This window comes from Staurois parvus, unplaced genomic scaffold, assembly GCF_062004578.1.
Source record: "Staurois parvus isolate SC_StPar_1 unplaced genomic scaffold, SC_StPar_1.0 ptg000210l, whole genome shotgun sequence".
NCBI classification, from domain to species: Eukaryota; Metazoa; Chordata; class Amphibia; order Anura; family Ranidae; genus Staurois; species Staurois parvus.
The window spans coordinates 2,787,818-2,814,801 of NW_028318006.1; the positions used below are offsets into that span (position 1 = coordinate 2,787,818).

A 26,984-nucleotide genomic window follows, 5' to 3' on the forward strand; every position below is an offset into this window, starting at 1 on the left:
TACTTAAGTAGCGCCTTCAATTTATGCAGGGCATTATATATACTGTATATTGCACATTCACATTAGTCCCTGCCCTCAAGGAGCTTACAATGTAAGGTCCTTTACTCACATACTTCATACATTCACATACTAGGGCCAATTTAGACTGGAGCCAAAAACCCTACCAGCATGTCTTTGGAGTGTGGGAGGAAACCTGTGCAGGCACAGGGAGAACATGCAAACTCCATGCATGTAGTGCCGTGGTTGGGATTCAAACCAACGACCATAGAGCTGCCAGGCAGAAGTGCCAATCATTTAGCCCCTGCATCAACATATGATAAAAAAAAAAAAAATATATATATATATATATATATATATATATATATATTACACAGATGCTTACCTACGGATATGACCTACTACAAAGTAAGGTCAATATGCACCTTGCCCTTTAAGTTAGGCAGCTGTAATCCCTGGTAGAACAGTCTCCTCTCTGTCCGTTGGTACCAGATTCTCCTACTGCACCACACACTAACTCCTCTGTATCAGCAATGTTGGCTCAAGAACAAAAGAATATAGCTCTCATTGTGCAATATATAAGTTTTAAAATGCCCTAATGTATTAAATGCCAGTTAAAAATACAGAAAGAATGTACAGAAGGAGGGAAGGGGCATAGGAAGTATATTTATTAACTTTTTTTTTAAATATTATACTTAAGTGTTTTGCATGTGGATCATATCATATCCAAATGCTGCAAACTGGGCATAGAAGAAAGAGGATAAACATGCCAGCACTAAAACTGTTTTTCACAGTGAAGCTTTACAAATAAGCTGCGTGGAAAGGATAGGTTTATCAATATTAGTTTAGTGAGTGGTTTGTAATAAATATTTTTTAATTAGCAAAAATATGCTGTTGTAGTTTAGGAAGATTACATTGCATTAATAGCTGTAACTCCATCTAATCATTGAACTCATACTGTGTCTTGCTTAGCCTTAGGCTGCACAATTTATTTGCTTTGATGTGTGCCTTGTTTGTCAAATTTCCTGATTCCTCCTCAAATGTTTAGTGAGTGCCAAGCATCTAATTTAATGCAGATGCTCAAGAACAGTACAGTGAGTCATTCTCACACATGGTATTATTAGCCTACAGAACATAGTAATTAGACACTTGTGTAAACATGTGCTTCCTTTTGCAAATTTGCACATACTTTGTTAATTATTTGTAGGAATAAATTTCTCATGGTGTGTCCGCTTTTAATTGCCCGAAATCTCCTTTACAGATCCTCCAGCTATTAAAGACAAGGAAAAACTGACAAATGTATCAATTTTGTTCAGTCATGACACAAGCTTATTTTGTGATGCTACAGGGAGTCCGCCACCTCTTATCACATGGTATAATGGAAGTACTCAGGTAAATGTAATATGAATCTCATTCTATCTTACATGAAGACTATAAAAAAATGCAAATTTTAAACACATTAGCATTTCTAATGTATCCAAAAAAGCATGCAAGTTTGCCCAGGGAACTCTTCATTCTTTTCTCTTGTTCCTCAACAGCTCGTTCAGGATCATTTACTATTCTGAAGGTTTGATATCCTGACTCGTGAATGTTAAAATAGTTATATCAAATAATTCATCCTTGCCATATTTTTATATGGCTATTCCAACAGCCCTGCTCTCCTGCAGGAAGATTAAGGTTCCAAAGCAGTATTTGCCTTCTGCATTCTAGCACTGCACTCTACTTTCTCCTCCAGTTCCAACCACGACACCTTTTTTTAGGTTGAATTATGCCCAGCATCATACCTTTTATTCTAGGAGCCCAAAGAGGCTTGATTATGTGCCCTCAGGGGATGGAAAACGAAATAAAGGGATGGTGGTATATGAGGAGATAGAGGATGAGGAGAAAAAGTATGCATTCGCAACATAACGAAAAATATTTGCTAAAAAATGGCTAAGTGCTCTTGAAAAGAAGGAGGAATAAAAAGGTCCATTAGCAGCACTCTAAAAGTAAATGGCTACTATGTACATTTGAAGAGAAGTCAAATGCAAAACTGCAAGGTAATTGGCTTCTATGCTCCCTTGGTTAGTATGTGCTTTTTGCTGCTGACTTGTTTCATTTTGGTACTGCACCCACCAAGCTTTTTTTTTACCTAGGTACATGGTTTTTATAACAGTGTCCAGCCCCTGTATGCTTTTTTTTTACAATTCTATTAGCCTTGAAAATGGTCATTATTGATTACCAAGATTTGCCTCACATGCAGGTGAAACTCAGAATATCGTGCAAAAGTTAATTTATTTCAGTAATGCAACTTCAAAAAGGTGAAACTAATATATGAGATAGACTCATTATATGCAAAGCAAGATAGTTCAAGCCGTGATTTTGTCATAATTGTGACGATTGTGGCTTACAGCTCATGAAAACCCCAAATCCACAATCTCAGAAAATTAGAATATTACATGCAATCAATAAAACAAGGATTGTATATAGAACAATATCGGACCTCTGAAAAGTATAAGCATGCATATGTACTCAGTAATTGGTTTGGGCCCCTTTTGCAGCAATTACTGCCTCAATGTGGTGTGGCATGGAAGCTATCAGCCTGTGGCACTGCTGAGGTGTTCTGGAAGACCAGGATGCTTCAATAGCGGCCTTCAGCTCTTCTGCATTGTTCGGTCTCATGTCTCTCATCTTTCTCTTGGCAATGCCCCATAGATTCTCTATGGGGCTCAGGTCAGACGAGTTTGCTGGCCAATCAAGCACAGTAATCCCACGGTCATTGAACCAGGTTTTGGTGCTTTTGGCAGTGTGGGCAGGTGCCAAGTCCTGCTGGAAAATGAAGTCAGCATCCCCATAAAGGTCGTCTGTGGAAGGAAGCATGAAGTGCTCCAAAATCTCCTGGTAGACGGCTGCGTTGACCCTGGACTTAATGAAGCACAGTGGACCAACACCAGCAGATGACATGGCTCCCCAAATCAACACAGACTGTGGAAATGTCACATTTGGACTTTAAGCATCTTGCATTGTGTGCCTCTCCATTCTTCCTCCATACTCTGGGTCCTTGGTTTCCAAATGAGATGCAAAAGTTGCTCTCATCAAGAAAGAGGACTTTGGACCACTAAGCAACAGACCAGGTCTGTTTTTCTTTAGCCCAGGTAAGACGCTTCTGACGTTGTTTGTTGTTCAGGAGCGGCTTGACAAGAGGAATACGACATTTGAAGCCCATGTCCAGGATCCGTCTCTGTGTGGTGGCTCTTGATGCACTGACTCCAGCCTCAGTCCACTCCTTGTGAAAGTCCCCAACACTTTTGAATGGCCTTTTCCTGACAATCCTCTCCAGGCTGCGGTCATCCCCTACCTTTTTCTTCCACACTTTTCCCTTCCACATACCTTTCTATTATTGTGCTTTGATACAGCACTTTGGGAACATCCAACTTCTTTTGCAATTAACTTTTGAGGCTTTCCCTCCTTATGGAGGGTGTCAATGATGGTTTTCTGCACAACTGTCAGGTCAGCAGTCTTTCCCATGATTGTGATTCCTACTGAACCAGACTGAGAGACCATTTAAAGGCTCAGGAACCCTTTGCAGGTGTTATGGCTTAATTAGCTGATTAGAGTGGGACACTTTGAGCCGAGAATATTGCACCTTTTCACAATATTCTAATTTTCTGAGATTGTGGATTTTCATGAGCTGTAAGCCATGATCATCACAATTATGACAAATCACGGCTTGAACTATCTTGCTTTGCATGTAATGTGTCTATCTCATATATTAGTTTCACCTTTTAAGTTGCATTACTGAAATTAATGAACTTTTGCACGATAGTCTCATTTTTTGAGTTTCACCTGTAGACTTCAGTGGGGTTTTGATTTTAAGTTGGAAATTTTCAGACCTAATGCAGGGTTCATTGAACCCCTCAAAAACTGAAGACACATTTGCTCATCCCTATTCCTTCTCACTTCCTGCTATGTGAGGGGAAATTTTCTGAATGGGACCCAGATAGACATATAAACCTGAGAGAAGATATCAATCCTTTCACTCTATATCCAAAACAATATTTTTTTTCTGCATTACCACATTAAGGAAAGATATTGGTCTAGTGTGTTAACCTTTTAAAAAGTTGACCGCTAAGCTCCAGGCAGATATAAAATAAACAAATGCAGTTCTGTAGCAATTGCTAAATTATTAAATGTATTTGTAAATGCTGACCGTGTAAGTGACAGTGTAAATAACTGAATTTGACCAGGTACCAGCCTGAGCAGTGCAAAGAAACAAAGTGACAGATACATGTGCTCATCACTGTGAATGTTCTCCTTTCACTGTTCAGTAGCAGGCAGGTCCACAATGACCTGAGCTCATAGTAAGTGTGTTTAATGACGCTGGCCATCAGCCCAAGGACATCTTGTATAAGACAAAAGTACTATATTGAAATTTCTGGATTGGAGGTTAATATTGCAGCAAAAGTTTGTATTTTTAATGTATTTTTTTGGGCTGTTTATTTTTATTTGGTTGTTTTGGTTGGAGTTTTGCTTTAAGGGTTGTGTGAGAGAAAAATAAACCTTCTGCTTGACCTAGCTCATATCTTCAGCCACTAGCTTGTATACTCTGGGAGTGACTGACCAAAAAAAAAGTATGCACAATTTCAGACATGTCAGAAAAAAGTCAGAAATCTATCTGCATTTTTTTTCAGGTCAAGTTTTTCAATTGAATACATTAAGAGGGTCAGCCTAACAGCATTGTCAGAAGGGGAGCTCAGTAATGGCAACTTTCCTTTCTGTCTCAAGGCTGGTTTTCTTAAAGAAAAAGAAAACGCTAAACCCTCTAACAATTAACCTCTGTTTGTGTGTGAAAACCTTTGAGCAACAATAATTTTGTAATGCTTTTTAAGATTTTCAAAGATTAAACATTATCTTTTAAGTCTGGGACTGGTATGAATGCTCTATGTGCTTTGAGGATATCAGGAAAACATTTTACTGTAAAATCCATTTCTTGGAGTACATTAAAGGACACAAGATAAGTATTCAGGTACATTCCGTTATGCTGCTGCTTTTTGGAGATTGGAGACCAGCAAAACAAAGCTGTAAGGATACCCCAGCATAACCACTCCAAGCATGCTTCAGTTTTGTTAGCAAGCAGTAGTAGGAGTAGATCATAAGACTGTATGGTCCTCTGCCCCAAAATGTACTCCAAGAAAATGATTTTTTTTAATAAGTCAAAAATCCAATTTTTTACATCTTATCTAAAGGAGTTCAAATGAGGGGTGTGCAACATTGTAAAAAAAGGCTTACTCTGCCACAACAACCAACAAGTTAACTGGTTCGACAGAGCCTACAGAGCCACTGGAAGAACCTTATGACCAAATGACTCTCAGCATCAATTGTGGCCTGAACGTTCATCTGTGAACAGAAGACTAGGTGGCCACCTTGCAAATCTGAGAAATAGTTGCCTGATGCTGAAAATACTATAAAGCAGGGCTTGAAAAAGCCGCTCGCCCGCTCGCCAAATGCAAGGAGAAATTCTTGTGTGGCGAGCGGCAAGCACAGATGATGGATGGAGCAGCTGCACCTGCGCTCCAAGCCTCATTGTGAAGCTGAGTTCCGATTTCCAACTTCCGGTTTACGGTTTCTTCGGCACTGCCATTACACTTGCAGCGCCGCTGAGGGGACAGGTACAGGAGAGGTCTACTCACCTCCTCTGAGAGGAGATACCCTCTCCACCGCCGTGGGGGACTTGAGGAGAGGTCCGCTCTCCCCCGCCATGGGGGACACGAGGAGAGGCCCGCTCTCCACTGCCTTGGGGGACGCGAGGAGAGGCCCGCTCTCCACCGCCTTGGAGGACACGAGGAGAGGCCCACTCTCCACTGCCTTGGGGGACATGAGGCCCGCTCTCCACTGCCTTGGAGGACACAAGGCCCACTCTACACCACCTTGGGGGACACGAGGACTGCTCTACACCACCTTGGGGGACACGAGGCCCGCTCTACACCACCTTGGGGGACACAAGGAGAGGCCCACTCTCCACTGCCTTGGGGGACATGAGGCCCGCTCTCCACTGCCTTGGGGGACACGAGGCCCACTCTACACCACCTTGGGGGACACGAGGACTGCTCTACACCACCTTGGGGGACACGAGGCCCACTCTACACCACCTTGGAGGACATGAGGCCCGCTCTACACTGCCTTGGGGTACACGAGGCCTGCTCTACACCACTTGGGGAACACAAGGTCCACTCTACACCACCTTGGGGGACACGAGGAGAGGCCCGCTCTACACCGCCTTGGGGAACATGAGGAGAGACCCGCTCTACACCGCCTTGGGGGACACAAGGAGATGCCTGCTCTACACCGGCGTGGGGGACACGTGAAGGAGAGACCCGCCAATGGTGCGCATCACTACACCTGCCAGCTTAAGGTAAATGACATTTTTTGTGCTGCGCTCTGGGGGCAAAATGATTTAGAAAAGAGTAAAAAAAAAAACACCAACAACGTTAAAAAAAAAACAACCACGCCATTTTAGTGCAGCTCTCTGGTGCCAAATATTTCAAAAAGTAAAAAAGAAAAGAAAAAAAAAGAACACACCTATGCACAATCAGTTACAAATTTAATTTAAAATAAAAATAAAATTGGTAGCTGACTATGCATAGGAACACATCCTCATATGGTAGTGGTGAAAGTTATCAGTGCCCTCCCAGTTTTGACTGTGATACCTTATATGCACCCTGTTTATTTTCCTAGGGTCGCAATTGGTCCCTCACAATTGTAATGCGTGGAGAGACCCACCAAGCAAGCAGCTGTGCTCCGCCCTGGTCCTGAAAGGCAGCCCAGCCAGCAGACACACCGAGCCACCAGAGGAGCCTTCAAGCAGACCAGCCTTCAATCAGGCTAGCCTTTATTCTGAACTGCCTTTATTCTGAACTGCCTTTAATCTGAACTGCCTTTAATCTGAACTGCCTTTAATCTGAACTGCCGTTAATCTGAAGTGGCGTTAATCTGAAGTGGCATTAAGCTGAACTGCCGTTGAGCTGATCTGCCATTGAGCTCAACTGCCGTTGGGCTGAACAACTGCCGTTGGGCTGAACAACTGCCGTTGAGTTGAGCAACTGCCATTGATCTGAACTTCCGTTTATGTGAACTGCTGTTAATCTGAACTGCTGTTAATGTGAACTGCCGTTGAGCTGAACTGCCATTGAGCTGAACTGCTGTTGAGCTGAACTGCCTTGTTTAATCTGACCTGCCATTAAGCTGAACTGCCATTGATCTGAACTGCCTTTAATCTGAACTGCCAATGAGCTGAACTGCCTTGTTTAATCTGAACTGCCGTTGAGCTGACCTGTCGTTGAGCTGACCTGCCGTTGAGCTGAACTGCCTTGTTTAATCTGAACTGCCGTTGAGCTGACCTGCCTTGTTTAATCTGACCTGCCATTGAGCTGACCTGCCGTTGAGCTGAACTGCCGTTGAGCTGAACTGCTGTTGAGCTGAACTGCCTTTAAACTGAACTGCTGTTAAACTGAACTGCCTTGTTTAATCTGAACTGCCGTTAATCTGAACTGCCGTTAATCTGAACTGTCTTTGATCAGAACTGCCTTTGATCTGAACTGCCATTGAGCTGAACTGCCTTGTTTAATCTGAACTGCCGTTGAGCTGAACTGCCTTGTTTAATCTGAACTGCCGTTGAGTTGAACTGCCTTGTTTAATCTGAACTGCGATGAGCTGAACTGCCTTGTTTAATCTGAACTGTCTTGTTTAATCTGAACTGCCGTTGATCTGAACTGCCGTTGAGCTGAACTGCCATTGAGCTGAACTGCTGTTAAACTGAACTACCTTGTTTAATCTGAACTGCCGTTAATCTGAACTGCCATTAATATGAACTGCCTTTAATATGAACTGCCTTTGATCTGAACTGCCTTTGATCTGAACTGCCTTTGATCTGAACTGCCTTTGATCTGAACTGCCTTTGATCTGAACTGCCGTTGAGCTGAACTGCCTTGTTTAATCTGAACTGACTGCTGTTGAGCTGAACTGCCGTTGAGCTGAACTGCCGTTGAGCTGAACTGCCGTTAATCTTACCTGCCGTTAATTTGAACTGCCGCTCAGATGACCTGCCGGTAATCTGCCTTCAAGCAGACCAGCCTTTTAAGCAGGCCATCAATCAGACCAGCCAGCAGACCAGACTTTAGTCAGGCCATCAATCAGACCAGCCATCAATCAAGCCAGCCAGCCATCAATCAAGCCAGCCATCAATCAAGCCAGCCATTAATCAAGCCAGCCAGCAGACCAGAGTTTAATAGACTCAGCCAGCAGAAAGGCCTATAGGCAGCCAAGACCGGCCTTGACAGTGCAAGTAGCATGATCACATGTCATGGAGGATCTTCCTCAGCCTGAGTCATCTGTGGCAGCCCAGACATAATACAAAAAAGTGGTCCTAATTTCCAGTATTCAATCCATATCTCATGCCTGTGAGTATTTCCTTTTTTTTTTTTTGGTCTCCTTGTTTACACTGCAACATGAAACAGAGCAAACTAAAAGATTTTTTTTTTACAGAAAAAGATCATCCTACTATTGTCGAGTCCCAGTCAAACCCTATAGAAAAAGAGAATGAATCAATAGATAATTCAGTTGCTAGTTGTAGTTTGCCACAAACTGCCACTGCCGTAATAACCAAAAAGACAAATGGTGGTGATGCTGGAAAGACCGTGAAAAATTGCTGTTTTAGTACACATTGGCTGGATCAGTTTTCATGGCTTGCTTACTCCAAGGAAAATGATACAGTTATATGTAAAGTTTGCAGTCGGTTCTCACCAAATTTCAGATGAAAAATGGGCAAATGGAGTAAAAGCTCCAGTTAAAAGGGAAACTTTTGTATGGCATGACAAATGTAATAAACACAAAGAGAATATTGATAAGGCAAAGGCTAGAGACAACCCTGAAGAAAGACCTTTAGCTATGTGTAGCAGAAAAATGGACGCAGCAATGTTTCAGCACATGACACACACGTTTAATATTGCTTATTATGTAGCTAAATGTGAAAAGCCATTTCTAGATTTCTCTGATTTAGTAACATTGAGTGCCAAACTAGATGTGCCAGTTCTGCAGAAATTTGGAAGTAATGTTCAATGCAAACAATTCACTAATTTCATTGCAAGAATATTCAGAGAAAGTCTTGTGGCAAACATTAAAAAGTCACCTTTTGTTGGCATCATGATAGACGGATCTACACATCGAACCTACACTGAACATGCAAACATTTATGTCCGTTATGTTTTAGAAAGAGACCTCAAGGAAGATTTTTTTGGGTACATTTGCGCTAGAAAATGCTACTGCCAAAGGTTATTTCAAAGGATTGACTGCTTTTATGGATAATTTGCATCTTAATTACAGAGGCTCTTCATGGGTTGCAGGCTTGGGAATGGATGGAGCTGCAAGCATGCTTATAATAAATGGATAAACAAGCACAAACCAATATAAATGGCAAAGATAAATGAAAACGATGGGGAGCTGCTAACATATAAAGGCAATCCTCAGCACCTCAGTAACAATTGGTAAAACAGATATGCAGCGCTAGATATAGATAAATAAAGACTATGAATAGTAACTGATATATAAATGCCAAATAGCGTAATAATGTCCACAAAAGGTGATAATGTGCTTGTTAATCCACAGCTGACAGTGTTGCAACAGTCAAAGGACCAAGTAATGCAAAATAACACTCGATGTTCTGTGATAAATACTTTCTGGCGTGAAGTTGTGGTACAATAATGCACTTACCAGAAGTACATACAAACTGAGCGTTGTATGTATATACAATCCATAGTGGCATCCAGGTCTGGTCATCGGTTATGGCAACATCTGGTGTTTTGGCAGACTCTCAGGAATGATGTGATTCACACTTGGGGGGGGTCACCTCAAATCCTCCGGTAGGTCCAACGTCGTCCATACTCCTGATGATGCTCTTCAAAATGCTCCACCTTGAAAGGCTCGCAAAGAAACAAGCCAGGGGTCAAAGTGGTACCAATAGTGTAATATTGCTTTATTGAAAGTAAAGGATCCAAAATAAAATATATTGCACTCACATGAATATAATTTGTATGGCCATCAGGCCTTCCTCATAGGCTCATAAAGTTACTAGGGCGTCAAATTGAAGGATTCCCCTGACATGTTTTGTGCGACCAGCACGTTCTCAAAGGGGTGAATCCATTCAAAAAGACGCGAGTTAAATATACCCAGCCGTGCGCGTGGCTTATCTGGTCTCCCCATTGTGTATTTTAATATGTTCTGGATTGATATATGTATGGACGGATTCTAAGCTATTCTATATGTTTCATACCTTATACTAATTTATTTAAATGTTGATTTTATACTTTCTAATATTCACAAATGTTTGATATATACTTCAAGGGTGTCTACCATTTAGGGCCAGTCCGGGTGTTCAGATGGCAATTTTTTTCTACCATATAGGGTGTAGAATATCTGTACAAATTACTAACTGTGATTTGCCTGTGTTAAAGACTTCAACAAAAAGACATATCTGTCATTGAGCACAATATGCTCTGTTTTACATGCATTTACCGTTTATATGAGTGAAAAAACTTAGTCATTATTGTTGACTTGTTTAAGGATGAAAATCCTAGTCACGCCAATACTTGTTCCTATTAGCTGAATGATGTGTTTTTGTCTTGTTCCCACTCACCCGCGCATGCGCATTGGCCAGCGGGGGAGCGGCGTCTGCAGAGGCGATGTGGCCGGTGACACGCTCTCTCTCGTGCGCGCTGACTATTAGTGACTGCGGCGTGTGACGTCACTTGCGCATGCACAGTTGTGTTGAGCTGCGCGTGGCGGCTTCTGCGCATGCGCAGCTGGGTATATTTAACTGGCGTCTTTTTGAATGGATTCACCCCTTTGAGAACGTGCTGGTCGCACAAAACATGTCAGGGGAATCCTTCAATTTGACGCCCTAGTATCTTTATGAGCCTATGAGGAAGGCCTGATGGCCATACAAATTATATTCATGTGAGTGCAATATATTTTATTTTGGATCCTTTACTTTCAATAAAGCAATATTACACTATTGGTACCACTTTGACCCCTGGCTCGTTTCTATGTGAGCCTTTCAAGGTGGAGCATTTTGAAGAGCATCATCAGGAGTCTGAACGACATTGGACCTACCGGTGGATTTGAGGTGACCCCCCCAAGTGTGAATCACATCATTCCTGAGAGTCTGCCACAACTCCGGATGTCGCCATAACCGATGACCAGACCTGGATGCCACTATGGATTGTATATACATACAACGCTCAGTTTGTATGTACTTCTGGTAAGTGCATTATTGTACCACAACTTCACACCTGAAATTATTTATCACTGAACATCGAGTGTTATTTTGCATTACTTGGTCCTTTGACTGTTGCAGCACTGTCAGCTGTGGATTAACAAGCACATTATAACCTTTTGTGGACATTATTATGCTATTTGGCATTTACATATCAGTTACTATTCATAGTCTTTATTTATCTATATCTAGCACTGCATATCTGCAAGCATGCTTGGCCACAAGTCAGGTTGAGCAGTCCAGTTGAAAAAAGTCTGCCCACAGATGATCAGCATACATTATGTGGCTCATCGCTTGCAGCTTGCAATCTTGGATGTTTACAAGGAAATGCCATACCTACAAACATTTGATGAGGTGGTGCGGCGTGTTTTCAAATATCATTGCTCAGCAAAACACCTTATGCAACTTAAAGATCTCGCAAACACTTTAAGTGAGGAAATCTTGAAAATTAAAGATGTACACACAGTGCGCTGGTTATGCAGCAAAGATGAGGCCTTGCATGCTTTTCTGCAAAACTGGAAGACAGTAGTGAGCCATTTTGAGCAGATATCAACTGAGGGATCATCTGAATCTGCTAAAGTTAAAGGCATCCTGAAAGACCTGAAACAGCTGAAGTTTGTGAAACGTTTGCATTTCCTATTCGATTTTTATAGCAAGCTGAAACCTTTGACAGAGAGTCTTCAGAACAAGGAACTTATGATCTGTCAGGTAAAAAACAAACTAGAACATGCAGTTAAAACTCTTCAGGATCTTTCTGATGGGAAAGGAAAAAACAAACTTGAATTTCTTAGTAAGTTTACAGAAGATGGAAAACTACATGGGCTGCAGCTGACCAACCTTCAAGCTGGTGACAGAGAATTTCAGTCTATACGCCAATCTGTATTGGCCAAAGCAGAAAGATATTTAATTTTGAGGCTTTCCTCATTCCTCAGATATTGCACAATCTTTCAATATATTTAACAGCGTGTCTTGGCCAGACAAAGCACACATCCTCAACTTTGGATTGACTGAGTTGCACAGAATTGAAAAACATGTTTTTGATAATCAGTTTGAAGACAAAATTGACCAGTTAGAAGCAGAGTGGGCTCACCTAAAACTCTCCATTCAAAATGGACTCTCTTTTAATGAGACTGTGAAAAGAATGAATCAGCAGAAAGAAAGATTCAGCAACATACTCCCTCTGGTAAATTTCTGTGCTGTACTTCCCCCAACAACCACCTCATGTGGACGTGGCTTTAGCTACCAAAACAGAATATAGACGGTCTATCGTTCATCACCGACACGAGAGACTTTGGATGATCTTTTGATGATTGCTGTTAATGGACCACCACTAAAAGATTACAACCCAAACACAGCCATTGATAAGTGGTATCTTTCATCAGAAAGGGGACGTTACACAAGTCTTGATCCTGCTGTACAACAAAAACCATAGCAAATCTTGATGTGAAACTGGCTTCCTACTGCTTTTTGTCATCCAAAAAAATCATTTTTTTGGTGTGTTTTTTTTCTTAATTGAAAAGAATGCAATCCACACACAGCCATTGACATGGTATTTTGTATCAGAAAAAGGGTATTACACAAGTCTTGGTCCTGCTGTACAACGAAAACCATAGCAAATCTTGATGTGAAACTAGCTTCCTACTGCTATTTGTCATCCAAAAAAAAAACATTTTTTGGTGTGTTTTGTTCTTCATGGAATAGATTGCAATCCACACACAGCTATTGAAGTGGTATTTTGCATCAGAAAAAGGGTATTACACAAGTCTTGGTCCTGCTGTACAACGAAAACCATTGCAAATCTTGATGTGAAACTGGCTTCCTACTGCTTTTTGTCATCCAAAAAATTATTTTTTGGTGTTTTTTTTCTTAATTGAATATAATGCAATCCACACACAGCAATCAAAGTTGTATTTTGCATCAGAAAAAGGGTATTACACAAGTCTTGGTCCTGCTGTACAACGAAAACCATGGCTGCTCTATTAGCACATGTTTACTATTGTTATGCCATGTTTTTTGGCATCTAAAGAAGCACTTTTTTGTTTTTTCTTAATGCACTACTTCTCTAAGCTCCCTTTTAATAAGATGCTGGAGATAAAAAATGCAAAATGTTTACTATTGTTATTTATTTATGCAATGTTTTTTGGCCATCAAAAGAGGCACTTTTTTCTTTTTTCTTAATGCCACACTTCTCTAAGGTCTCTGCTGGATATAAAAAATACAACAGTAACTATTATTCCATTTTTGTTTGCATCAAAATAAGCACTTTTTCTTATGCTATACTTCTGTAAACTAAACTTAGATCTTTTAAAAGAGATTTTAGTTACTAAAGTCTCTATTTAAAGATGCAGGAGATAAACAAAAAAAAAATACAAAATGTTCACTACAGGGTTAAAGCTATAAAACGTGATATTTTGATTGCACCCTATTGCTATTAAGCCGTTGCTGTTATGTTTAAATTGACGTAATAAAGCTGTTATAATTGCAGTTTTTTATATTTTGGACTCTTTATGCTAAAGAAAAATGTAATTTCATAAGCTTTAAGGGGGCGTGGTTGGGGGCAGGGTGGGGGGACAGGACGGGGTGGGGTTGGAGGCGGACCTGGGCAAGGTTGGGTGGGGCAACTGGTGGAGAGTAAGGCTTGTGCCTGGCTAGTAGGTCTAGACTCGAAATTTTAAGCCCTGCTGCACTGTTAAAAAGGAGCTGTAGATAAGAGATAAATTCAAAGAGCACATATGGCATCAAGGCAAAAGAAGCAAATATCCTTAGGGTGTTTAGGATCAGGATAGAGAAATGGTGGAACAAGGTTGTGTTTAAAATGCAAAGAAGAAACCTTGGGAAGAAAAGAGGCCAAGGGTCTCAAAACAACCTGGTCTTTGTGTAGCATGAAAAAGGGTTCTATTGCACAGAGCAGGTAAGGTATACCATGATTGTTACAGTAAATCTCAAAATAAGTGAGCGCTTAAAACAGCTAATATAAAATCAATTAATAAATAAAATGAGATAAGAAAATAGCAGCTGAACACCAAAAAGGTACCATATGAACCTTCTCAATAATCAAAAATGCATACAAGGGAGAGGTGCAGCGCTAGCTGAATAAATATACACTTATATACTTGATAAATATACACTAATATAAATCAATAAAAGTGCTAATAGAGTGCAAAACGGTGACTAAATGATGAGTATAGTCCATAGCGTGCTCAAGATCCAAGAGAGTCCTTAAAGAGCTCCAATCCCTGGATTCGTGGATGAGGTGATAAAGGTAAAAATTGCGCACTCACCAGATACGCAATTCAAATGCGCATTCAAAGCTGACAATTTCAGGGTCCTCATATGGATCTGGTCAGATCTGGTCACAAAAGGCCCTCCGCCACCTGGTAGTGTATTCCACACATAGAAGAAAAGGCCGCTCTGCAGATGTAAAGGACTCCCACCAGAGCCCAAAGAACAAAGGAGGCCAGATAGTGTGATACCTTATAGGCAAGGGGTATTTATTCCCAAAAAGTATACTGTATATTGTGTGTTTTTGGGAATAAATACCCCTTGCCTATAAGGTATCACACTATCTGGCCTCCTTTGTTCTTTGGGCTCTGGTGGGAGTCCTTTACATCTGCAGAGCGGCCTTTTCTTCTATGTGTGGAATACACTACCAGGTGGCGGAGGGCCTTTTGTGACCAGATCTGACCAGATCCATATGAGGACCCTGGAACTGTCAGCTTTGAATGCGCATTTGAATTGCGTATCTGGTGAGTGCGCAATTTTTACCTTTATCACCTCATCCACGAATCCAGGGATTGGAGCTCTTTAAGGACTCTCTTGGATCTTGAGCACGCTATGGACTATACTCATCATTTAGTCACCGTTTTGCACTCTATTAGCACTTTTATTGATTTATATTAGTGTATATTTATCAAGTATATAAGTGTATATTTATTCAGCTAGCGCTGCACCTCTCCCTTGTATACCATGATTGTTATTTTAATTTTGATCCATCAATGTATTTTGTGTGACTGTGTGGTCTGTAAGCAAGTAAATAATGTACAGTGATGTCACTAGATCTGTTGTGAATACATTTTCTGAAGTAAAGTTATACTATGTAGCAGTAGAATTTGTAATGCGTTTTTTTCTGTGTGCCAAAACAGGCCTTAAAGGACCTTGAACTTCTGTATAGTTTTAGCCAGCAGGTTTCTATTGCTTTTAATCTTCATCTTCTTGATAGTTTTATGCATTATATTCCCCAAGCATCAGAAATCATTTCTACAAAGGTGATTAATCAGCATAAAATTGTCAATGGTAACTCGAGCAATCTGTAATTCATTTGTATAGCTGTCATCCTATTGCAGGTCATTGAAAGTGAAAATATCAAGATTTTAGAAAAAGGAAGAATTCTGAAGATTTTGAAAACAACCTTGTCACACTCTGGATCCTTTACTTGCACTGCCAGCAACATTGCAGGAAGTGATGAAAAGCACTTTTTTGTAGATGTGCTAGGTAAGTTAGCTAAAATAATAGTTAATAAGAATAATAAAAATAAAAATAATATTAATGTTATCCATAGTCTATTTGGTTCTAGATTAAATCTAAAAATGGTATGTGGGACATACTGTATATTAGATGTCCAAGTAAAATTACAGCAAAATTATTATGTTACTACAAAAATGGTTTTGTAAGCAAACACAATCATTTAGAAGAACGTATTATGGGTATTGGAACTGTTTTCTTGATTAATTCTAAACAGATGATACTAAGTGCTTTAACCAGTAAGAGCTGGTTCAGGTGTACATCAGAAATATCATTTAGCTCTTTTCACTATATATCATATGGATGTTAATAGACAACAAAGGAGAAATACACGTTTATTCTAGTGAGGGTCCATTCACACTTGTGTGACTTCAAAATCCTGTGATTTTCTTTGAGACTTTACAGTGCGACTTGATGCGACTTTGACATGACGTTGGATGAGTGTGACTTTGGTGTGACTTTGGCTTTGGCCAAGGATAATTGTTTCTGCTGTACAAAGTCGCACACAAGTCACATTTACAACATTACAACTACTTTGAAGTCGCTGTGACTTGAAGTCGCTTATATATGAATGGTACCCATTGGGAAACATGGGGGTGACTTGTCATGCGACTTTGGACCCCAAAAGTCACATGACAAGTCACAGTAGTGTGAGTGGGCTCTTACTGAAACCATATGCAGGTTGACTTACTAAATAGGTAATTTTTAACCTAGCTCAGTAAAACCGTCCATCCTTAAATAATCCAATCAAAGTTTAAATGACTGTTCATCCCACTAAATATTCAGGTGACTACAAGTTTATATTGGAAAGCACATAAAATGTACTCCTTTTGTAAATATCCTCTAGTGGCTCTTAACAAGTCTAGATGTAAGAACTGGAGGAAAGGAAGTGTTGTTGCCTACAGCATCAAGTCAGATTTCAGTTGTCATTTTGATCGCTCCTACCACTGCATTGACAACACCTCTTTTAGTAGAATTTCTGTGACACTAGGCATTTTTCTGTCATAAATAATAGTGTCTGCTACTGCTGCTTGGCAGCGACATAATGTATTGCTCTCCTGTTTATATTTGCTATTTACTAGCATTCTTTTGGTAGCCTATCCACCCCCCCCCCCCCCTTATTTTTATCACAAGTGCAAGAATATTGGTGCTCAATGGAAAGGACAAGACTCCCAATAAAATGCTGATACCAAGTGAAGTTCCCCCATACTTTGATGACCGGTGAGGAAGTAAGTCCATTGAACTGGTGGTTGCTGAGGATGTGCTGGCCTTAAACTGGAGGTCAATGGAAAAGTTTTCCTTTACACTGTGGGTCAGTGAAGTGCTTCTTTACATTGATGGCTAGGGAAAAGTTCCCACAATAGTTTGCAGATCCACTCCAAAAACACATTGCTTTGAGATCTTGGGGACAGGGATGTGTCAACTTTAATTTGCTATAAAGTAGGTAATTGTTAACGAGCGCATACATCTCTCAGTAGAAAAGAGGTTTTTATCACCTGTGAAAGCCTAATCGTAACACTTGTCCTGGTGAAAAATATTTTCCTTTATAGATACAATGCAGTGGGTAAGCGTTGTCAATTTAGGACAGAAAGTATTTTACTGGCCTCATTACCAATTAAGGGAAAAGAAGTCTTAAAAAGTCAGCAACCACATCTATTTTTTTTTGTTTTGTTTTTGGATTTAGATATGCTTTTACATATGCAAAGTAACGTAAACATGGAATACTAACATGCAATATGGATTGGGAATGACAATTCACTTTTTTTCCTGTGTGAATGTTTTAATCGTTAAATTCATTGTGCACACATTCCATAGCAGGCACACTCCAAGCAAGTATACATTCCTATTTATTAAGTTCAGAGAAACAGTGCTCAAGGACATAGGCTTATAGTTGTAATGACCAAGCAATGTGCCCCAATAAAAAGATAAATAAAAAGATATCAATTTATTCCAGTAAAAGAACAGTATTGTTATCCAAAAACAACAGTATTAAACATCCAATTGCAGCCGTGAAGGAATATCCGGTCACCTAGGGCTGCATTAGCCCCCAAACCAGAGTAGATGGTGTGTGCAGAGCTAATTCCTTGCTGAATGGAAGCAAGCTGACAGGAATTTGGACCACAGCACTCCGGAACTGAAGTCATGGGTCCTAGGAGGAGGTGGAAGTCAGCCACCAAGAATCAGGCTGAACCACAACCAAACTAGTTGCGCATGCGCTTTGTCAAGTCCTATTTATTATGCTTATTTATTTTGCTTTGTAACTGATCCAATTGTCTAGTCACATGCAATATGGTTGGTTTTTCACTATTCAAATACAGTAAGATTTTTTGTTTACCTAAATGAACTAACATTATAATATATATAAAATAATTAATATTCTCATTTTGTTCCAGAACCACCTGAAATTGCTGGTAGTGGAACAGTCAATGACATGTCTGTAATTATTGGAAGAGAAGTTAAGTTAAAATGTGAGGTAAAAGGAAAGCCGTACCCTACTATCCAGTGGTTCAAAGATAATAGGTAAGACATATGGGCCCCATGCTGATAATGAGTGTAGGTGTCATGTACATGACTGTGGAGCTTGAGATGATGAGGGTGGCCTCTTACACAATTCCCATCCAAGAACCCCTGGTAGTGGAGACAGAGAATGCTAGGGCAGTGAAGGGGTGCAGGTGCCAGGAAGCTGTTGTAGTATCCTTTGGGGGTAGATTTATTAAAGGCAAATAGGCTGTGCACTGCTGTTGCTCCACAGCTTAGTAAATAAGGTAAAGTGTCACTTTACAAAGAACACCCAGTTCAGGAAAAAAACTGCATTTTTGGTTGCATGTGATTAAATGATGGAAGTAAGCCCTGGAGCAATTGCACTTGTAAAATGCACAGTCTATTTGCCTTTAGTAAATTGGCCTTTTTGACAGTTGTTTTGTCCTGATGTAATCTTCAGAACTCAGCTGTCAGATTGTTAGCCCTGACAGTGGCTCTCTTGATGTATCTGCAGCATCTAAGGTGAACAACTCTACTGCTTATATGTTGGCTCGTATGATTGTACCTACATTTTACATATATGCCATACCATGTACGATAGAAAAATAATGAATTATAAGTAGTATATCCTTGCATACAATTGTGTAACATGTGACATAACGTACATTATTCTTCCAATGATTTCACTGTGACCGTCTAAGACATTTAGCCTGTTCAAAATGTTATAAGCTATATTTGTACTATACAAATTATCAATGCATAAATGTTAAGAGACCCCACTGAAATCACTGATTTTTGCTGTCATGCCTAGCTGATATATTACATGTGGTAAGATACACATTTACACATACAGTATACTGGCAGCTTGGGAAGCTCGAGAAGCTTGAGAAGTGAGATCTCACCTGGTGGGATGATATTGCCATTAGGGTTCCAAACAAAACTAAGAAAGCCACAAGTGATTTGTCCCATCTGAATCTACCCATAACAGAAAATGTGTTTCTTGTAAGAGTAAGTATTCTCTATAAGTGGTCATTTAATTCTGCCTAACTTTTATTATAGATTAGTTGGTGGAGGAGACACAAACGTTAACATTTTAGAAAATGGACACATTTTATACATAAAGAACTCACGTTTAACTGACAGTGGACAATATAAATGCATAGCAACAAATTCAGCTGGCTTGCAAACTAAAGAAAGTAAATTAGCTGTTAACGGTAAGTTAACTTTAATAAAAAATATAAGATTTACTCTATTTCCTTATCATATACTATATGTATAGGTACAGGTGTTGAACAACATTATAGAAATATCAGGTAAAAGAACAAACTCAATACCTAATATGGCGCTGGACCACCTTTGGCATCCAAGATGGCCTGAATTCTCCAGGGAATTGACAAGTATAAGTCTTGGATTGTGGATAATGGAATCTGATACCACCCTTCATTGAAAGCCTATACCTTGTTCTATAAAATTGACCATAGTGGCTCTATAATATTGAGGTCCAGCGACTGTAGTGCCCAGGGAAGGTGCAAGACATTGTCTGCATGTTCATCAACCCACAAGTTGACAACACCAGCTGTGTGAATCAGAGCACTATTGTCTTGGTAAATGGTGCTGTCTTCAGGAAACAATGTCTGCACCATGGGGTGCACATGGCCGGTCAAAATCTGTCCATAGTCGCTGGCAGTGACTCTATATTTCAAGGTGATGATGGGACCTGCAGAATACCAGGATATGGCTGCCCAAACCATCATTGTGCTGCCACCATGCTTTACCGTTGACACAAGACAATCCTGGTCCTAAACTTGGGATGGTGTTTGCCACATTAATATTGATCACTAGTGGTTGGCAATTGCATCTTGCCCATGAATGTTTTGCTTATGGAGTTCCCTGCACACAGCTTTTGTGGACATGGGCTTTGGAAGACTGAGATTGAGCTCTGCAGTCACTTTTGCATCAGTTGTTTCTTATTCTGGGTTACAATCCTACAAAATTTAATATTGTCTCTTTTGATCAGTTGACACTTTCCAGGAAACTATATATGTTGTCATAACCTTTGGATACTGTACCTGGTGACACCATAAATAATTTGGCAACTTCAGTCACAGAGGCAGTAGCTAGGTGGACACCAACAATTTGCTCTCTTTGAAACTCAGTAAGCTCTGGCATGACTCCGTATTACTAGGATTGCACACAATGAAAAGCAAAAGTGAGGTTTACCACCTGTTAGCTAGGTGCCTCATCACACAGTAGAAGCAAAAGAATGTTACATCACTTCCGATTTCAGCGCAAAACATGTTTTCACTTTCACACTTGCAAATCATGTAGCCTGGGCCTGCACTGATGCTAGGCAAACTAGGCAGCCGCCTAGGGTGCACTGCCACCTAGTGCGCAGCCACAGCTGCTGGTATACAGATCACATTATAAAGGATCTCTCCATTGCTGTCCTGGATCCACCCTCCAAAGGAAGCAGACCTTGTCCGGTCTCTGGTTCTCCTCCAGAGATGCGCTGAAGTCTGGCCCTGCACACCAGCTCCAGCAGGACCAAGCAGAGGATCTGACTCCATCCCGACAAAGAGATAACGACTCATCTCCCATCTCCCAGCCAATCCCTGCCTAATGAAGAACACAGGGCCGCACACTGCACTTTGGGAAATGTACTTCTCCATGGCCCACATCCTTCTCTGTGTAGGGGTGGCCAGCACATCCAGGGGTGTATAGGGAATGCATGGAGTGTGCTGTGAGTAAGGGGTGCATGGGGAATGTATTGAGTGTGCTGTAAGTATAGGGGTGCATGGATAATGCATTATATTAGATCACTTTCTACTGTTTTTAAAAATTTAGATTTTTTTTTTTTGCAAAATAGTCTAGTGTTACCACATTTTTCTCCAACCCCTGTATATATCATACTCAACTAGTATAACATCACCCCTCATTTTAAATATATACAGTGCATTCATAAATAATTGAGCACCCCTTCACTTTTTTAATTTTGTTATGTTGCAGCTTGATACTACAGTTGTTATTCTCATTAATCTACACTCCGTATCCCATAATGATGAAGTGAGGACTGATTTTTGGAAATGTTTGCAAATGTATGAAAAAACTGAAATATCACATTGGTATTGGTATGCACCAACACTTGAAATGTAGCTTAGGTGTCTCCCATTTCTCTTGATAGTTGCTTAGATATTTCCACACTTTGATTGGAATCCACCTATGGTAAATTAAATTGTTTGGGCATGATTTGGAAAGCCACACACCCCTCTATAAAAGGCACACAGCTGGCAATGCATACTGTATCAGAGCAAAAGCCATGAGATCAAAGGAACTGCCTGCAGAGCTCAGAGACAGGATTATTGCAAGGCACATATCTGGGGAATAATAGAAAAAATAACCAGTGGGTAGTGCCCCGCAGGAGAAGAAGTCCTCAAGAGAAATGTCTGCGGCTTGTTTATTGAAATTGTAATAACAAATGACACACAGTTAGACATGTCATTTGTTATTATAATGTCAATAAACATGATGTTTTAAGCCACAGACTGTTCTCTTGAGGACTTCTTCTCCAGTGGGGCACTACCCACTGGTTATTTTTTCTATTATATGCCTTTAGTCCTGGGAGAACCACCTTCTATCTATGGATGAGTCGGCATTGTTAATAGAACATATCATTACTTTCTGTGCTTGGGGATCCGTATTTTAGCTGCTTTTGTGACCACAGATCTGGGGAAGGCTGGAAAAAAAATCGTCAGCACTGAACTTTCTCAAGAGCACAATGGTCTCCAAAATTCTCAAATAAAAGAAGTGCAGCACAACCAGGACTCTTCCAAGAAGTGGTCGCCCAGTCAAACTGAGCATTTGTGGGGGAAGGACATTTGAAAGAGAGGTGACCAAGAACCCAATAGTCACTCTGACTGAGCTCCAGAGTTCCTGTATGGAGATTGGACAAAGTTCCAGAAGGGCAACCATCACTGCAGTCCTCCACCGATCTGGGCTTTGTGGCAGAGTGGCTAGATGGAAGCCTCTCCTCAGTGCAAAACACATAAAAGCCCACTGGGAGTTTAAAAAGAAAAAACACCTGAAGGACTCTCGGACTGTGAGGAACAAGATTCTTTTGTCTGATGAAACCAAGATTGAACTGTTTGGTCTCAATTCTAAATGTTATGTCTTGAGGAAACCAGGCACCGCTCATCATCTGCCCAATACCATCCCAACAGTGAAGCATGGTGGTGGCAGCATCATATGGAGCAAAGCACAGAGATATCCTCAATTAATACCTGTTCCACAGTGCTCATGACCTCAGATTGGGCTGAAGGTTCACCTTCCAACATGACAACATGACAATGATCACAGCCAAGACAACACAGGAATGGCTTAGGCACAACTGTGAATGTCCTAGAGTGGCCCAGCCAGAGCCCTGACTTGAACGAATCCATCACATCAGACAGCTTCCACATCATGCAAGGAAAGGTTTGAAACAGAAGAAGAAAACTTCATAGTGCGACCCGATAAATCAGCAATAAATGTATTAAAGTATTGCACTTACATACAGTAAATAAGGTGCATAAAGGCAGTATAAACATTTAAAATTCCCGCGATGTCAGACCACTGGCCGGAACGAGGTGATGTCACAGAAAGCTCTGCCCGACGCTCATTTCTCCAAAAATGGCTTCCTCTGGGATTGGAGGACAATTGTGCAACGTCAGCCGTCACCATAAATATATATGATGTGAAGAGCTTTCCGATGTGATGGATTCGTTCAAGTGAGCCTGTAGTTGTCCATTCATCTCCTATTCATCTCCTTGATATGGCTAACTAGGGTGTCAGTGTGGGATCTGAACACCATTTGCTCGTTTGATCTCTTGATTGGAGATCAAAGTGTCTGGTAAGAGGCTGATTTTTTCTTTTATGTCTAGCATTTGTGGACACCTATGCACTTTCCATTGGAGGATTTCTTTAGCACACAGCGCTGTGTTATTGGATTTTGGGACATTTAATTATTTAATATATGAATGTGGACTTATATCATTTCAATTTATTTATGCACATTTTTTATGTAGCAGTATTTATTTGATTTATTATTGTTTATGATTTTTCAGTGTACAGCGTACTCATTTTTTATATGTTTTGTATTTTCTGATGTTCAGGGAAAGTGTAGCAGCAAATCTCTTCCATGCTATTGAAACTGTGCTTGGAGATACATAAAACCTATATATATATATATATATATATATATATATATATATATATATATATATACACACACACTATATTTATACACTATATTGCCAAAAGTATTGGGACGCCCCTTCAATTTATTGGATTCATGTGTACCAATCACCTCCATGGCCACAGGTGTAAAAAAGCAAGCACCTAGGCATGCAGACTGCTTCTGCAAACATTTGTGAAAGAATAGGTCGCTCTCAGGAGCTCAGTGAATTTAAGCGTGGTACCGTGATAGGTTGCCACCTGTGCAATAAGTCCATCGTGAAATCTTCTTGCTACTAAATATTCCACAGTCAACTGTTAGTGGTATTATAACAAAGTGGAAGCAAAGGGGAACAACAGCAACTCAGCCATGCAGTGGTAGGCCACGTAAAATGACAGTGGGTCAGCGCATGCTGAAGCGCACAGTACACAGAGGTCGCCAACTGTCTGCTAAAGACCTCCAAAGGCCTTCAGATTAGCACAAGAACAGTGCGTAGAGAGCTTCATGGAATGGGTTTCCATGGCCGAGCAGCTACATTCAAGCCTTACATCACCAAGTGCAATGCAAAGCTTTGGATGCTGTGCTGTAAAGCACGCCGACACTGGACTCTAGAGCAGTGGAGATGTGTTCTCTGGAGTGATGAATCACGCTTCTCTGATGGACGTATCTGGGTTTGGTGGTTGCCAGGAGAACGGTATTTGCCTGACGGCATTGTGTCAAGTGTAACATTTGGTGAAGGGGGGACTATGGTGTGGGTTTGTTTTGCAGGGGTTGGGCCTGGCCCCTTAGTTCCAGTGAAGGGAACTCTTAAGGCGTCAGCATACCAAAACATTCTTGACAATTTTATGTTCCCAACTTTGTGGGAACAGTTTGGGGATTGCCCCTTCCTGTTCCAACATGACAGCACACCAGTGCACAAAGCAAGGTCCTTAAAGACAGGCACTTGACTGGCCTGCACAGAGTCCTGACCTCAACCCGATAGAACACCTTTGGGATGAATTAGAGCAGAGTCTGTTAGCCAGGCCTTCTCATCTGACATCAGTATATATATACAGTATATATATATATATATATATATATATACTGTATATATATACTGTATGTAGAAATATCCTACTTAGCTGATGTAACATTGCTTATCAGTTCAAGAAATTCAAACTTTGGTATTTATTTTTGATTGCAGTTTATAAAGTAAGTACTTTGAGCTGCACAGTACCAATGTATCAGATGTTAATGGGTTGCATTAACTAAATAAATAAACAAAATCAGGGATTAATTGCTATAGGATGCCTGAATTACCCCTGCATACAAAATACAGTCCATGGACCTAGCTATCATATTGTACATTGATGCTTGCAGTTTTCAGTGTGGCTCTAGCTGGAAACATGTGTTGAACATTCAGATCCAGTACAAATTAATATTGCAAACATTTCTCCTTATATTTAAAGTGTTTCTAAAAGCAGAAGGTTTTTTACCTTAATGCATTACCTACATTAAAGTGAAAAAACATCTGCATGCAAATTACCCTCCCTCAACCATCCCAAATACTTTCCTGAGCCTGATCATGATCCAGTGATGTGCAGGGGAGTAGCACCTCTCTTTGCTCTCTCTATGCTATGTGGCCTGGGGCGGACTGACCATTTGGAAACTTGGGCACTGCCCGAGGGCCCGGGGTCAGTAGAGGGCCCCATGAGATGCCCCTGGTACCTTTTTCATAGGCTTTTTTGAGTTTGGGCAAGGGGCTCCATGATCCCCTATTGCCGGAGGCCCCATGAGTTGTCAGTCCGTCCCTGCTGGGGTCACTCAGCAAAGGGAAGGGACAGGAGTACAGGCGGAAGACCCCAGCAGAGGAGGGTTGGGGCTACTTTTTACAAAACTATTACACAGAGCAGGTAAGTATGATATTTGTTATTTTTAAGAACATTAAATGTTTGACTTTACAAGCATTTTTTAAAAAATGCAGAAACCCTCCCACATGTGCATTGCATACTAAATCTAAAATACTAAAAACATGCGCTGTGATTCTCCCAGCACAGTGTGCACCATGGCTTTCTTATACTGATTTTCTACAGTCCCGTTTATTGATATTATGCCCTTCATCTGGCTTTGTTCCTACCTGAGATGTGGTGAGAAAGACCCAAAGAGCCTTAGCTAGCAAAGTTCTTTACAAAACATATTTCTTAGTAAATTTACTGTATGCATGCAATGTCTTGTATTTTCATGTGTACTGGAGACATAGGAAATTCTGTGAATGTATGTATGGGTATCTGTTTAAGATCTGTGCATCCTTGCATAAATTGATTTGTTCTGGGAGACAACATATGAAGTCCAATCAGAAGCACGCTCACCACTTTTAGGGCCTATGTCAACAATTTTGGGGTATGTTGATGGCATTAGTTTGACATCAAATTCAGACATTTTTGAGATCTTTCAGCAGTTTGATATTATCTGCAAAAATCATCAACAAAACATTATATTAGAATCATCTATAGTTATCTTTTTATTTTTTAGACATTGGAAAAATACACTGACGTTATTTTACAAAATGCTTTATTTTTCTAGCTCCACCTAGCATTAAGAATGAAAACACTACAACAGAGTTATCTTTTAATGTGGACAGCCGAGTCAGCCTTGAGTGCGATGCTTGGGGAGTTCCTCATCCTGCAATAACATGGTATAAAGATGGTGAAAGAATTCAGGCGAGCACACATATCAGTTTCACTGAAAATGGCAAATATCTTCATATTTCCGAGGTGAAGGTTACACATTCAGGCACATACAAGTGTTATGCAACCAATTCTGCAGGAGATGCTGAGAGAGATTATCTGCTTGATGTTTATGGTAAATTACATGTTCTTGATGTTTTCATTGTGCAGTGTTAAATTCATATTCACACTAACCTGTGCATTTGTAATAACTTGGAGCAAATGGATATTTTTATAAATTGGATACTATTACAGCAGGGAGGAGAAAAGCAGCTTGCTGAAGACTGTTGTAGTTCTTTTTAATTACCTGCAGGTGGTGAAGTCTGAGTAACAAGGAGACATATGAAATAAACTCCCAGCAAGTAGAATTTCAGACAGCACATGAAAATGTGTTTCTTTGTATTCATTGGCATAAACACATTCCTACAGTAATAGTTATATTTCCTACAGCAATAGTTACAATTTCACAGTCAATTAGCTAGTCTGTTAGCTCTAGCCAAGTGACTAGGCTTAAGCATAGTCTATGACTGTCTGCCTGAGATGAGGAAACTGAGAGAATTATGTTATTATTAGGAAGGGGGAAACATTTTCTCAGATTCCTCACCCCTACTGAGCACTCCATAAGGCTTTTGTAACATGTTTGTAGTTTCTCTCAAAGTAAGACAGAGCAGGGGCTGACTTATGGAATACAAAACAACCAAATATATTATTATTATATTATTATACAGGATTTATATAGTGCTAACAGTTTGTTCAGTGCTTTACA

At 40.4% G+C, this 26,984-nt stretch overlaps 1 protein-coding gene across 1 annotated transcript in view; it reads left to right on the top strand.

Annotated features, from left to right (window-relative positions):
- The window catches only part of HMCN1 (hemicentin 1), a 468,291-nt gene that overhangs the window by 129,898 nt on the left and 311,409 nt on the right, over positions 1-26,984 (top strand). The window contains exons 27-31 of the mRNA XM_089678830.1: positions 1,259-1,389; positions 15,646-15,793; positions 18,217-18,343; positions 19,364-19,518; positions 26,076-26,354. Coding sequence (XP_089534956.1) covers positions 1,259-1,389; positions 15,646-15,793; positions 18,217-18,343; positions 19,364-19,518; positions 26,076-26,354 — 840 coding nt within the window. The remainder of the gene's footprint in view (positions 1-1,258; positions 1,390-15,645; positions 15,794-18,216; positions 18,344-19,363; positions 19,519-26,075; positions 26,355-26,984) is intronic.